This window comes from Parambassis ranga, chromosome 13 (genome assembly GCF_900634625.1).
Source record: "Parambassis ranga chromosome 13, fParRan2.1, whole genome shotgun sequence".
Lineage (NCBI taxonomy): Eukaryota > Metazoa > Chordata > Actinopteri > Ambassidae > Parambassis > Parambassis ranga.
Window position 1 is genome coordinate 4473653 of NC_041033.1, and position 13590 is coordinate 4487242.

The window sequence follows — 13590 nt, forward strand, 5'->3', positions numbered from 1 at the left end:
GAGCTGCAGTTAGTAGTTCAGGTGACTATTAATCATTTATTGAAGAAAACTTCACATGACGTCACATGGTGTGCAGTCAGATCACTACTGAGGCTGCTCTTCAGGAAAGCATTAATCTTTTGGAGAGTCTACAACTTTTGACTTAATCCTAATCGAACCATAAAACAACTCTTCTGGTTAAATATTTTGTCCTCATAAAGATAACTAGTCGCCATGATGTCACTGTGTAAACGGATTGTTCTCAGTATGCACTGTCACAGGTGGTCCAAGGAAGGAAGAAGAGGTGAACTGGCAGGATCATGGGCGACCAGAGCTTAAAGACGTTAATGATGGTTCTGATAGAAATGAGTCAGCACTCACACTGCTCAATGGTTTGTTGTGTATGTGGTTGTGTAGCTGCAGACCAGTCAGGGTGCCTAGGCTGATTCTTCCACCTTGTGTAATGATTCTTTATTTTTAATAATAGGTCTTTAACTGAAAAAAGGACAAAAGGGGGCCACAAGTACTGTAGAAGGGAGAAGTGAAGGACAATCATACCAAGGGTATCAGTTATGACGCACTATCCAGGACAGTTATAGTCTATTTAATTTGTCAGTCATCTGGGAGCCCTCTGTGCTTATGTGTGTGTCTCTCACTTTCAGAGGACAGTCTATCGCCTGGGGGCCTCAGGGACCCTCGAGGGCCCTTCTTATATTCCCACTCCAATTACGGTCTTGCCAGCTCTCTGTCAATCTGACGCAAACACACACAGGCAGACTCACTAAAGCTGGAGGACGCATGTACAGACACACACCTGTATTAATAAACCCATTGCTCACTGAGAGCTGTTGTCCTGTGAAATTGCTCTCCACTAAAAAATAGTGTTTAACTAAAGGGCATGCTAAATTAGTTTGCAGGTTTAAGTGTGATTTCAGGAGCACTGGATTGATACAAAACACAACAACATCCATTGCTTCTTGTCTTCACAACAGGTGCACTGAACTGAGCATCACTCTCATAGAAGACATATCCTTAGCATCCTCTTTGTACTGTACACATGCAATTAAAGTATTTATAGCGGTTTCATTTGCTGATTTGACCCAGACACTTTGTGCGGAACTTTCCTTTCAAAACTTAAGCAACTGGAATGAGAGTCTTCCTGAAGTTTCAGCATGAAAAGGAGCAACAAGACAAGATGGCTACCAAGTCAAATAAAAGAACCATTCATTACCAAGAAAGAGAGGGAGAGAGAGCAATCTCCCCTTTGAAAATCACCAGGCTGAACCCAGGAAAACCAAAGGCTGTAATTAGATAGAGCCATTACAGCTTCACTTTGAATACCGCATGTGTGTGTGTCATATGAGACTCTGCTCTCAGTGTATGTGTGTGTGTGTGTGTGTGTGTGTATGAGTGGGAGAAGTAGAGGATGTAAGTCAGTGCATGCCCACAGACAGATGCTGAGAACGTCTTAGTGAGATCTGTGCAGGTGGGTGATTAAAGTTAGGAAAGTGTGTGTGTGTGTCGTGTGTGTGCATATGTCACCTAGAGGAAATGCTTATCTGTCTTTGGTAACCCTATACCTGCAGAGACAATGTGCACACGTCCACGTAGGATGGACGTCACACTGAGAGGAATGATGCTGAGAGATATGAGACTATTTCACTGAGGGACAGAAGGAAAGGAGAGGGACACCACACACCTGCACACACACATGCACACAAGCCCAAGAGAATGAGAGGACGGATGGCTGCTTTCATCAAGAACAGTTGATTCAGTCAAACTCGCTTCATAAAGTAATCGAAATTGGTATTTGACAGTCCCTTCTCTGAGAATGGCGCCAGACGAAGAGCTGAAAGAGACTTTCTCTATTGTACTGTTGAGAAACAATGACAGTGAGTCAGTTTCTGCAGCACAGACACATCATCCATCTCTGGCCTTACATAATTTGACACACTCGGATACCCATGTCACTGTGTTTCTAGCCACAGTTTACAAGGTGGTGTGCTTAAGATACTGTCTACCAAGTTACTTATTAATGTGTGAGTCACTTTGCCAAAAATGGAACAGGTAAAAGCTGCAACATGTTTAATTGAATTGAAATAACATCTGGAATCATATTGAGTGTTGAGTATATTTGGTAACACTTTATTTTACAGGATTGTGTTGCTTTTATTGCTGGTGATGTGTCATGTCTGTGTTTTCCAGCTTCTCAGTTTATTGGGTAGATTTTAAAAACTTCTAAAGATTAGGTCATTCGGCAACATGTAAAAGTTTGCCGCCTATAACCATATTAAAAAGTAGCATGGTATATCATAGAATATATAACTTACTTTTGTTATAGACAAATTTTAAAGGACCAGTTTGTAGATTTTTAAACACGTGGCTTTTGTGCCCCCTAGTGCTTGCAAATAAATAAATAAATGTTGCAAAAAGGAGGTAATTATTCAAAGTTCATATTCTTTCATTTACACACATTTAACCCATCTTCATCGTCCTCTGCACCCACATACATTTTTTTTGTGTACTTTACTTTGCTGTTTGAAGTTCACACACTCTCACATACACACATTAAGCTGTTATTAAAGTACAGAGAGATTTATAACCTCTGTTTTTGTATTAAGAAGGAACATTTCATTTCGGCTGAACAGCACAACCCAAATAAGTAAAGGTTACATTAAAAAGCCAATCTCATCACGACCCAAGCAGCAGACCCTAAACAGAAACCACGACAGAGACCATAAGTAAAAATTAGGACGTGTGCTGAAACGCTGACATTTTCTTTCATAAGATGAATATATAGAAACTGTTTTGCTTGTTTTTGTTCCAGCTGAGGCCAAGAGTGCACTGGCTTGGTTCCAATACTTTCTCTTTTTACCCTCAGTGAAAGAGCCCAGGGGGAGTTGAGCCCAAGGCTAGGCACTGATAATTTCACTGCATATCCTACTTTCCATCATGTTTTTTACATCAGCAAAGAAGCATTTTGCTTTGTACTGAACTCCTATGGATTACATTGGTTTGCAAATATATTTACTTCTTTAGAGGAAGAGCTATCCAGCCTGAATATGGTGATTTTCTTTTTCATTAATTTGCTATTCAATTCTATTGCACGTCTGCCATGACACTAAAATCACCTCTCCTACCTACTACAGTTGTGCACGTGGTGAAGTGGTGATGAGTCACTTCAAGCCCAGATAGGACAGTGATGACAAACCATTGCCTGCTCTTACTCTATGTGTTTGGATTAGATGGCATCAGCTACCATGTGATACTTCTGTGGCTGATGTCTAAAGGTTTGTACCTTGTGGTGTAGCGAGCGATTATCTGAATAAGGGAACAGCCATCTGAACTAATAGTCGTGTGCTAATTAATGTTAACATTCCAGCAACATAACATGGTGAGACACTGCTTTAAAACCAAAAGCTTTGTGGTGGCCTGGTCTCCACCCAAATGATGTCTTGCTTCATTCTTGGAAGCTGGGGAAGACAATCACCACCCACACTGAAAGTCTAATAAACCATCATTAACAAATCATTACTCAGATTACTTGATGACATGGTGTGACCATAGACTGTATTTAACTATTGAGGAAGTGTCTATGTCACCCATAGATTTTTGTAAAGGCATTTAGAGGCCCTGTGGGTGGCGCAAGTGGAGCTGAGGAAGGCAGGCAGTTTAAAGCAGGGCTTAAAATATATACAAAATCATTTATAATACATAATTATGTGAAAGTTTAAGTCCTAATTACTAAAATGAGTTCTATAAAAAAACAAAATCATCTTTTGTACCAGACTCTAAATGTATTTCTGCTGTAAAGTTGGCACTTTTACCATGGAGGTCTAGTGGATTTGGGGTGATTGGACAATTGGGAACTTGGGAACCATCAAAACACCTGGCCCCAAAATCTTAATAGAAGATTCTGGAACTGGAGCAAGCATTGCTTAAAATCCAGATTCTCCCATAATGAGGTTTAGCTTTCAGAAGCTTTCAACCTGATGAAAGCACTTCCTGATAAAAGTCCAAAGACTGATGTTTTCTCCTGTTGTCTTAAAAACACAAAAACACAACTGTCCCAGCAAGTGTAGGTGTGCAACAGATGCCAGAAGCAAACGCTGGTGGGTCCTCTACACACACTGCGCTCTGTGTAAATCTCTCATCACCACTCTCCTCACAGCAAAACACAAACAACTCACAGCCACAGAGTGGTGTTACAGAATGATTCACAGGGTGTTTCTTTCTGCTAACAAACACATTTTGCACAGACACAGGATTAAAGACAGCAGAGTTGCATGTTAGCTGGAATTAAAGCTAGTTAGTGACAGCTGATGTAATCTGCCGCTGGTGATATTTTAATTGACAGGAATAACTGTCAGAGAAGCTTTGATGAATAGATATTTCATCTTCACTCCAACACTGCAACACTGTTTTCTGTCCACATAATAACATCCTCATACATCTACACTTTATAAGTCTGAACTCAGCGCCCCTTTGATTGAACACCTTTCATTTGACCTTTCTTTTTTTCACGGCAGACTGTGTCCTGATCATTCACAATGGCAGCATAACATCTAACACTGCGTTCTGTTCTATTTGATTAGGGAGGCCATCCTCTTCTTCATTCAAGAATACACCATCAAAGTGGACAAAAAGTTTAAATGGCCTCCCGGGAACATAACTTTGTAACACAGTGAGGAGGAGATAACACCATTCTTTGGAACATGGTTTCCGTTTGCTCTTGACCAGTGGCAAGAAGAGACGGGCAATGTTCCAACACCATCCCATTAGGTCTGTTTCAGCGTTGAATAAAATGAGCAAAACTCCTCCTATTTATAAAACCTTCATGTTCAGTTCACTATCTCCTCATGGCCTCCCTTTATCGCTAATGACCCTGCAGCCACAAGCAGCTGTGTGTGGATTCAAACAGAAAGATTTAATGTTTAATTCTCATGTTTAAGAAAGGAAGTAACCAAAATACGAAAAGAGAAGAATCTCTTCCATCTTTTTAATACTCCTTCAGCCGTACCTTCATGACGATGAAGAGGACCAGCGTGACGAAGACGTTGACTTGTGGGTGTTTCCAGGCCTGAGAGTGTCCAATGTAGTCAAACTCCTCAGCAATGCCCTGTTTGGCCCATGTCCGGTTGTCTAGTAACGTCACCAGGGATTCCTTCTGGGTCAGCTACAAATCACAGGAAGTGACATCATCAGTGTGCAACATCATGAAGGGCATTCTGCAACAGAATTGCAGCAAATACTGTGTTACATAAGTGGGTTTCAATGATAAAGAGCATACATTTATTTTTTAAATCTTAACTGATACAATATTTCAAAGTTTTAAAAAGTTTTTAGCAGAAGAAACATCAAAAAGGATCTTTTTGAAACAAAAAAGTTTCACATTAAAAAGAAATAAAAAAGGAAAAATCATCTCATTACAACAAAATTTGTCATGAACCATTCACAACAATGAACCATTAAAAAAGTAAAACTCCTTAAGGACACACTTGTCACTTGACTCACGTGCTGAACCTTGGTCACTGCCAGGTCTGTGGACAGTGAACATGTTTTGCTACAACAACAACCACTATACTTGTGATATTCTGCAACTTTAGATCTGACTAAATTCACTTTCTGTTCTACAGAAGTAAATCAAAACTCACTTTCATATTCTTTTATTATAATGTCCCCAGACAGTTGCTAAGTTTTTGAGTTGTTTGATTTTAAACGTAACAAGATTTAAATTCAGTGATACAAACTTATGCACTACAGTCAAGAAATCAAAACAAAACAAAAGGCAAAATTTGTTGTGGGACGGTCACATTTTTTTAACTATTAAATTTACATCCAAACCTCCCTCAAGTCATTCATGTAAAAGTTGCTACACACAACCCTGCAGTGTGCCAGCATGGGAGATTTAAGATGTAAGGCAGCAGGAAGGTGATAAAGAAGACAAACTCATCTGCAGCCAGACTAAATGCAGACACAGCTGGTGCTATTGTTGCCCACTGCCAAAGGAAACGATGACTGAGAATTGTGCGAGCGAGACAGAAGGAGCTGAGATACAGAATTTTGAGTGTGCACTCTGCAGACAAGCTTTAGGAGGAGTGGGCCAGCGTGGGCAGATTTAGAACTTCAGAAGCCTGACTCACCCTCTCATTAGGAGCCAAGGCTGAGAGAGAGAGAGAGAGAGAGAGAGAGAGAGAGAGAGAGAGTGTGTGCCTGTACTATATGTGTGTATAAAGCCCAAGGATCCACAGACTATTCCTTTTCTAATTCTGATAATTAGACAGATGGAGGGGGTACAATTGGAAAGAAGTCAAACACACAAGCTTATGAGTCATCCCAGGAGCAAAAGGACAGTAAGCTAAAGTGCACATACACACACTCAAATCATATTCAAACCTGCGCTGTGAGAATCAGAAAACAATCACATGCTCACATGTATTGTAATGCACCTATGCTAATAATATAATGATCTAAACAAGCTCAGCTGCTCTGTACAGCTGCAGAAACACCACGAGTGCCACATAGATGCATACTGAACTGCACAAATCCTGCTTAGATGACACGGATAAGGTTAATTATACAATATCAGCTATTATAATGAGTGGAATGGGTTTTGCTGCTGTAAAACGCAACCGCATTTTAGCCAAACTGGCACATCTGCATTTCCTTAATTTTGCTTTTGCATTTTTTTTTTTGCATTTTACTGATAACAAGATTTATTGTTCCATCCAACAATAAAAATTCTGAAGAAGTTGATTGTATTTTTTTGTTTTTTTAAGGAAAAAAGAAAAACATCTTTGTGAAAATATGGCATTTCTACCTGCACCTAAAGGCAGCACACAAACGTATTTTGAATGCTAAACTCTAACAAAAGCTCATCAAAACCAAAGTTTAAAAGTAGTTTTAAAATAAGTTTGTGTTTTCTATGGAAATGTATTTATGTCACAGTGTATTTTTTGTGATCCTGCTTCAAGCAGTACAACAAACACATTTCTACATATTTTGTTGATTATATAACACATATTTGTCGCTATCACTGGGATTACCTTCTCTTCATAAAAATCCTCTTTAATTTGATTATATTATAAATTCCCCCAAGCTCTGAGTCTGAACTCCACCCACTGCATCATTTTAAAAAATGCTAAAAACATTAAGTGGGCCAGAGGATATGTGAGGTGTCAGCCCTTTGCATCTATTTTCTTCTCTCCAACTCACAGCTGAATTCCCAATAAAGCTCATCTTATTTACATTTCATTTTTATTGTCAAACCATACAATGGATGTAAAATATGTGACTGAGAGGCACCCTGTTAAGACTGCAAGCTAACCAGGTGTCCCTAAACCTTTGTACTGCTGTCACAAATCTCACACACATGCTGTATATTACAAGGGAAAAACAAATATATATATATATATATATAATATATATAGATGAAGTCAGCACATAATGGGCCATGATGCAAGAGAATGTGTTCCTTAACATCCACTGTAATGGCTGCAGTGTCCAATGTGTGTAATAATAATAAAACAGTCCTGCGTACTGTACACTAAACTGGTGTGAGGGACTTACCTTTCCAGCCATAAACTGTCCAAAGCCGGGCGGAAATGTTAGCGTGGAAATGAGTAAAGTGACCAGTGCTGGATACAACAGACGCCTGAGACAGAGATGGAGAAAGTGAGTGAAAACAAAACAATAAATGTCTGACACAGTAGCCTGCTATATGTTTATATGTTTTCATTTATATACAATGTTGTTCTTACTTCAAAAATGTGTATTTTCTGTAACTGGTTTTCTTACTTTTTCATGAGGAATCTGTTGATGGCTTTCTGTTTCCTCATGAACTGGACAATCAACCGGTTCAGGTAGACGAACAACGCCCCACCAAAACCACTGGCAATGCTGCAACGAGAGGAAGAAGAAAGCTGAACTCTCACTACCTGATATAAAAAAAACATGTACGATAAAGAAGGGAGGGATTTTCTTCTCTTAGAAAGCGTAAGAACCAGTCACGCAAAGGCTTGAGCTTTTATCTCACGGACGAGAAGAGAGAATCGCTCTACCAGCTTCTTTCTAGGAGCCCCTGGTCTCATTTTCGGCCTTGAAAGCGCCCTCGGGCTGCGGCAGGATAAAATAAGACAGCCTTCAGTGTGTCAACAACTGTTACAGAATGAATTATCCATGCCAGGTGATTCACGCAGGCTCACACCCTGAAGTTATACCCTCACAAGCTACAATGAGAGGAGCACGTAGCTCCGTCACAGCTTTTAAACACATTCCCAGATTTCCAGTCTCTGTATTCCTCACACAGCTTCATGCAACCAACAAAAACACATGTATGATCCAACAGAAACTGAACAGAATAAATTAGTCCAAGTGTAAACTAACCACAGTGCAGCTGCTCTCTAAACTACCTCCATAGTTTGACCCCAATGCTCTTGGCCAACAATGAAAACAGTGGAAATGTAATGAGTTTGTAATGCACTGGAGGCGGCTGTAAATAACAGGTCTAACTGTAATGCATTAAAAGCCATGGGCTGCATATGGTAAAGCCTGAGGAAGGAAAAAAGAAAAACAGATGAATAAGAGAAAATCAAAACATGCAGGAGGTGTTTAGTGTAGATACAAAAGAGAAGAATAAACAAAAAAAATGAACAGGGAATTGCAGCTGAGAGACAGAAAGAGTGAGACTGAGAGTGGAGATGTGTGGGAGACTCAGAGACAAAGCGGAAAAAGAGGTTTATATAAGTGTGGATTTAAAAGCTCAGTGGGAGTCCTCTTTATGGCAGGCAGAGGGAGAGAAAGAGGAGAGAGGTGGGCAGAGAGGGAGAATGGACTCAGACAGCTATGCAGACAACCTAATGCTCATAAATTTATCTTGCTGCATTATTAATTCTGTCAAATACCTTTGAATAAATAATGATCAGGATGACGAGGGGAGTCTTTGCCCCCATGGTGCAGCCGAAGAAAACACTGCATGTCTGCCTTTTTGTGTTCTTTGTAGTTGTAGGACCAGATGTCCTCTCTGTGTGTCACTGTTCAGTGTTTGAAAGTGGCTTTAAAGTTAAGATTAGAATAAGGGGCACCTATGGCACTGAGAAACAGCAGCGTATGTGGAGCGATAAACCAGCGACAAATAAATAATAAATTCAATGTGTGGCATCTTATCATCAGTCAAAACTCGAAATGTATTCAACTTGCCACAATTACTTTACAAATGACCAAAATATGTAAAAATGGTTGACTAATGATCATCTAATAGATTAACTTAAAATATGTTTAAGCAGTTAAAAAAGAAACTGAAAGATTTGAAGACACTTTCAATTTATGGCTTCTTAGTTTGCCCATAAGTGTGAGTGTGAATGGTTGTTTGTCTGTGTGTTGCCCTGTGATGGACTGGTGACCTGTCCAGGGTGTACCCCGCCTCTCACCCATAGATAGCTGGGATAGGCTCCAGCCCCCTGTGACCCTGCACTGCAGGACAAAGAGGGTTAATAGAAGATGGATGGATGAATGATTTCACCCTTCTCATTAGCTGACAGAATTTTTTTTTTTTCCCAGATGTTCTTATAATTATTTTAATCAAATCAGCAGAATACAGAAAGTAATACATTTAATAACCAAGAGAAAGTAATCAAAAAGAATAAAATAACTTTTTTTTCCTGTTATTTTATTCGTCAACGGACGACGTCAAAGTTCCCCAACATTACTCTTTATATGCTGTATATAACAAGGCATTTTCCAGGCTTCTGGCTTCATAGACTTTTAACCTGTTCAGCCTCAAGGACGCATAGGGACAAATACTCCCTTGGATTTTTTTTACTGACAACACAAACTTAACTTTCTGGTTTACTCCACAGTGCACCTTGAAATGTATTTATGCATATACACAACACACACTGTAGTACACCAGCACGAGAGCACAAGAGGCTGACCCAACACACACTGCAGGCCCTCACTTGTGTATAATTACTCTACTGCTACTCTAGTCTATTTGCATGTCTTGTGTGCAGGAATCAGGTCATGTTTCAGCCTCCTTGCGTTCCTGTGATTCTCCCTTCTAATGCCTGAAGGTGTAAACGGTAAGTAGAAGAGTGTGACTCTTCAAAGACGTGCCCTTGGCAGCGTGCAGCACAGAACTAACTCTTTCTGGCCTAGTTGACTGAGACACTGACCGACTTTCCCTGCTTGACAGCTATTGGCAGGGGGAAGATGGAAACTACACGGATGCGCTCACACACAGACGTGCCAGTACACACGTACACACTAGCAGAGTGTAAAACTAGGACTAAGCGCTCTGTTGCCTTCTCTGGAGGCAGTGTTAAGTGTACTGTATGTGCAAGTCACTGATACTGCAGAGGGTGTTAACACCTCCAGGCAAATATATAAGGAACAAAAGACAAGGAGGAAAAAAGAAGAGAGGGATTTTCTTCTCTTAGAAAGCATAAGAACCAGTCACGCAAAGGCTTGAGCTTTTATCTGACAGAGGGAGGAAGAGAACCCCTCCAATCGCTCTACCAGCTTCCATCTAGGAGCCCCTGGTCTCATTATCGGGCAGCCCTCGGGCAGTGACAGAATAAAATAAGACAGCCTTCAGTGTGTCAACAACTGTTACAGAATGAATTATCCATGCCAGGTGATTCACGCAGGCTCACACCCAGAAGTTACACCTTCACAAGCTACGATGAGAGGAGCACGTAGCTTCTTAATTTATGCTGCAGGGACAGGAATAGAAAGAGTAATGGTTTAAAAAAACAAAAACAAAACAAAAACAAAAAAAAAAACAAACAAACAAAAAAAGGTGTTTAACCCTGTGGTTAACTTTCTTTCGTCACAGCGTTTAAACAAATTCACAGTCAGAGATTACACAGCCTCATGCAACCAATGAAAACACTTACCCAATGACAGCGAAGGCAGGAAGCTCCTGGAGGTCAAAGGGAAAGTCTAGTCGGAAACGAGTTTTAAACAGGGCTGTGATGGTCTCTGAAAAGACAGAACAATCATCAATATATATAAATATTAGGGAAGATCCAAAACAAGGTCATGCAATCAGACATAAGACACAGTGCAAATATTACAGCTGTTACTGCTATTAAGTTCAGCTCATTGTGAAGCAATCCTAACCTCACATACAGCAGAAAGACCCCTAAACAGCCGGATGGAGAAAAAAAATTGGGAAGGCACTGGAAACCCTGAGAAAGGCATCTGATTGCCATGATTGGACAGCTGCTTCTAAAAACATTGCTGCTCCAGCAGCAACACATTTTCACCGAGCACACTCAGCAGCGACAGTATGTGTGTTTTGCCCCACTTTAGTCCTGTGATGCAAATGGTTACTGTCAAATTACAAAACCTCCATCATTTATAACATGACAGCAAGGTTAGTCTTTAAAACAGACACACAATCTGCTGCGGTGAGAAGCTCAAAAACCCCTAATGTTTCTACTTGTAAAAAATTCAAACAACAGCTGTTTGTTGGATGTGATGTGATGTGGAATTCTTGTGAAAGTTACAACTGGTCTTGTGTTACTAATATTGAAATTATGAACCACGTTATCGGTGCATTTGTTCATTTTGGCAGTTTAAAAGCCATTGTAGACTTTATAAACACATTTGCGTCTTTAGAGGTGTTAATATACAGTGAAGTGAGCTCAATATATCACTTAGCTGCTAAGTGATATAACATCATAAGGGACACCATTGTTGTCTTAAACATTGGAAAAACAAACATGTGATAATATTACTTTATTTTTACTGCAATCAGGGTAGTGGTGTAGTGAAATGTAACACAATGTAAGCCCACACTTTACTAGCACATGCTCCTACAGTATTAGTTATATTTTGGGTGCTTCTGTCTCACCTTCGTCTCTGTTCCAAACAGCCAGTACTCTGAAGATGAAGGCACTGAAGGTAGCGGCAAAGAAACCTCTCCAGTAGTTCCTCACCGCGAAGAATGTGGATGTTACTTCAATACTGAACAACACACCTGAGGCATACACACAACACAGGGCAAATGCAACATATACCAAACACATTCAATGTTCAGTTCTTTTGACTGTATTTTTGGCGTGTTTTCAGACAGACACAGCTAAATTTGTTAGCTGCGACTGTCAAATGTGACACAGATTTAGCTTCTCTCTCCAGTAGGATGTAGCCAGACTGAGCTGTACACTGACTGAACAAGCACAGATGGAGAAACGCCTGCTTTCAGCTAAATAAATGATGTCACTCACACAAAGATGTGGTGTGAGATCTGTACTAGCACGTACAGAGACTTTAAATATAACGTGAGATGATACGGGAGGTACTGCCTTCGCTTAAAGATCCTCTCTGAAATTGCTTCATCAATTTTCCTGACATATAGTCCATTATGTGCTATCTTGTGTGAAGTAAAAGCAAAAATCATACAGCAGTTACACCTCTTACATTACAGTACAATCTACTATAATATATATTTTTTTGGCAACTCACCTCCTATGGGTGCAGCAAAACAACAGCCCACTCCCACAGCACAGGCTGCTGCCAGCATCTCTATGTTTCTTGACTCATTCTGAAGCACACACACAGTTACAGTTCAGTCAGTACAGTCATCAAAAGATTTAAAAGACAACAATCTAAGGTGATGGTTTTGAAGCAAAGGGGCACATGGATACCACTGTTTCATGTGCACCTATCCCCTCCAACTATGCAACATGAGACTTTGCTACAGATGGGGGGAGGGCCTCGTCCATAATTCTGCCTTGGTCGTGTCGAGGAATAATCGTGGTGTCAGATGAAGAGTTGTTGTGTAACACACAAGCTCGATGAGAGAGGATCAACTGACTGAGCTGCAGGGCAGTGGATCATGGTGGATTCATGGGATTTATTTGACACACACACCTAAGCTGACTTACCTTCATTCCTGTAAGACTGATGTCCTTTAAGCAGCATGGCAGAGGCAAAGACATATTAGGTGTGTGTGAGTGTGTGTGGGTTTCTTTATTTTACTTATCACCATACTGGTTTTACATGCTACAAAACAGACTGTGCCAAAGAAAAAAAAAGCTTTTCACAAGAAATGATGTTCCATTTCCATACCAGCTCTAGAATAAATTATTCAGATTAGGTTTTTACAAATGAGTGTTAAACTCAAAATGCGACCTGTGACAGTTTGTTAGTGATGTCTACACAGGGTTTTATATGTGATTGGAGATACTAATTACAGTACATATGATGATTAGATTCCACTCTAGAATAGTAATTTTAAGTATTCATGGCCATTTAGTTTTTTAGATATATTTTTCATTATATATTTAATTATAAATCCTCACTTCGCAAACTACAATACAAACATATTTTTAGGAAATTTGGGAAATTTATTGTAATTCATCTATGAAGAATTTAGTGCATATTTAAGTGTGCTTAGAAACGTTTCTATGGCATCCATCATTTGTAACTTTCTAAAATGTTTTTTTTCCCTCTCAGATTAGATGTGAAGCATCTGAACAGCAATCTAAAGTTCTTTTTACAGATTGTTAGTGGTGTTAAAGTCTGGCTTCATTTGGCCCACACAAGAACAACCAGACTCAGGAAAGTTTTCTTGGCATGATGCTGCTATCACCAAGTTATTCTATA

General features: G+C 39.9%; 1 protein-coding gene across 3 annotated transcripts in view; it reads right to left on the reverse strand.

Moving 5' to 3' along the window:
- The window catches only part of LOC114444285 (chloride channel protein 2-like), a 135299-nt gene that overhangs the window by 38689 nt on the left and 83020 nt on the right, over nucleotides 1-13590 (reverse strand). For all 3 annotated transcript variants that reach the window (XM_028418719.1, XM_028418718.1, XM_028418720.1), the window contains exons 7-12: nucleotides 12448-12526; nucleotides 11837-11962; nucleotides 10875-10959; nucleotides 7777-7878; nucleotides 7549-7633; nucleotides 5000-5155 (exon numbers count right to left, since the gene is read on the reverse strand). In XM_028418719.1, the coding sequence (XP_028274520.1) occupies nucleotides 5000-5155; nucleotides 7549-7633; nucleotides 7777-7878; nucleotides 10875-10959; nucleotides 11837-11962; nucleotides 12448-12526 (633 nt within the window). The remainder of the gene's footprint in view (nucleotides 1-4999; nucleotides 5156-7548; nucleotides 7634-7776; nucleotides 7879-10874; nucleotides 10960-11836; nucleotides 11963-12447; nucleotides 12527-13590) is intronic.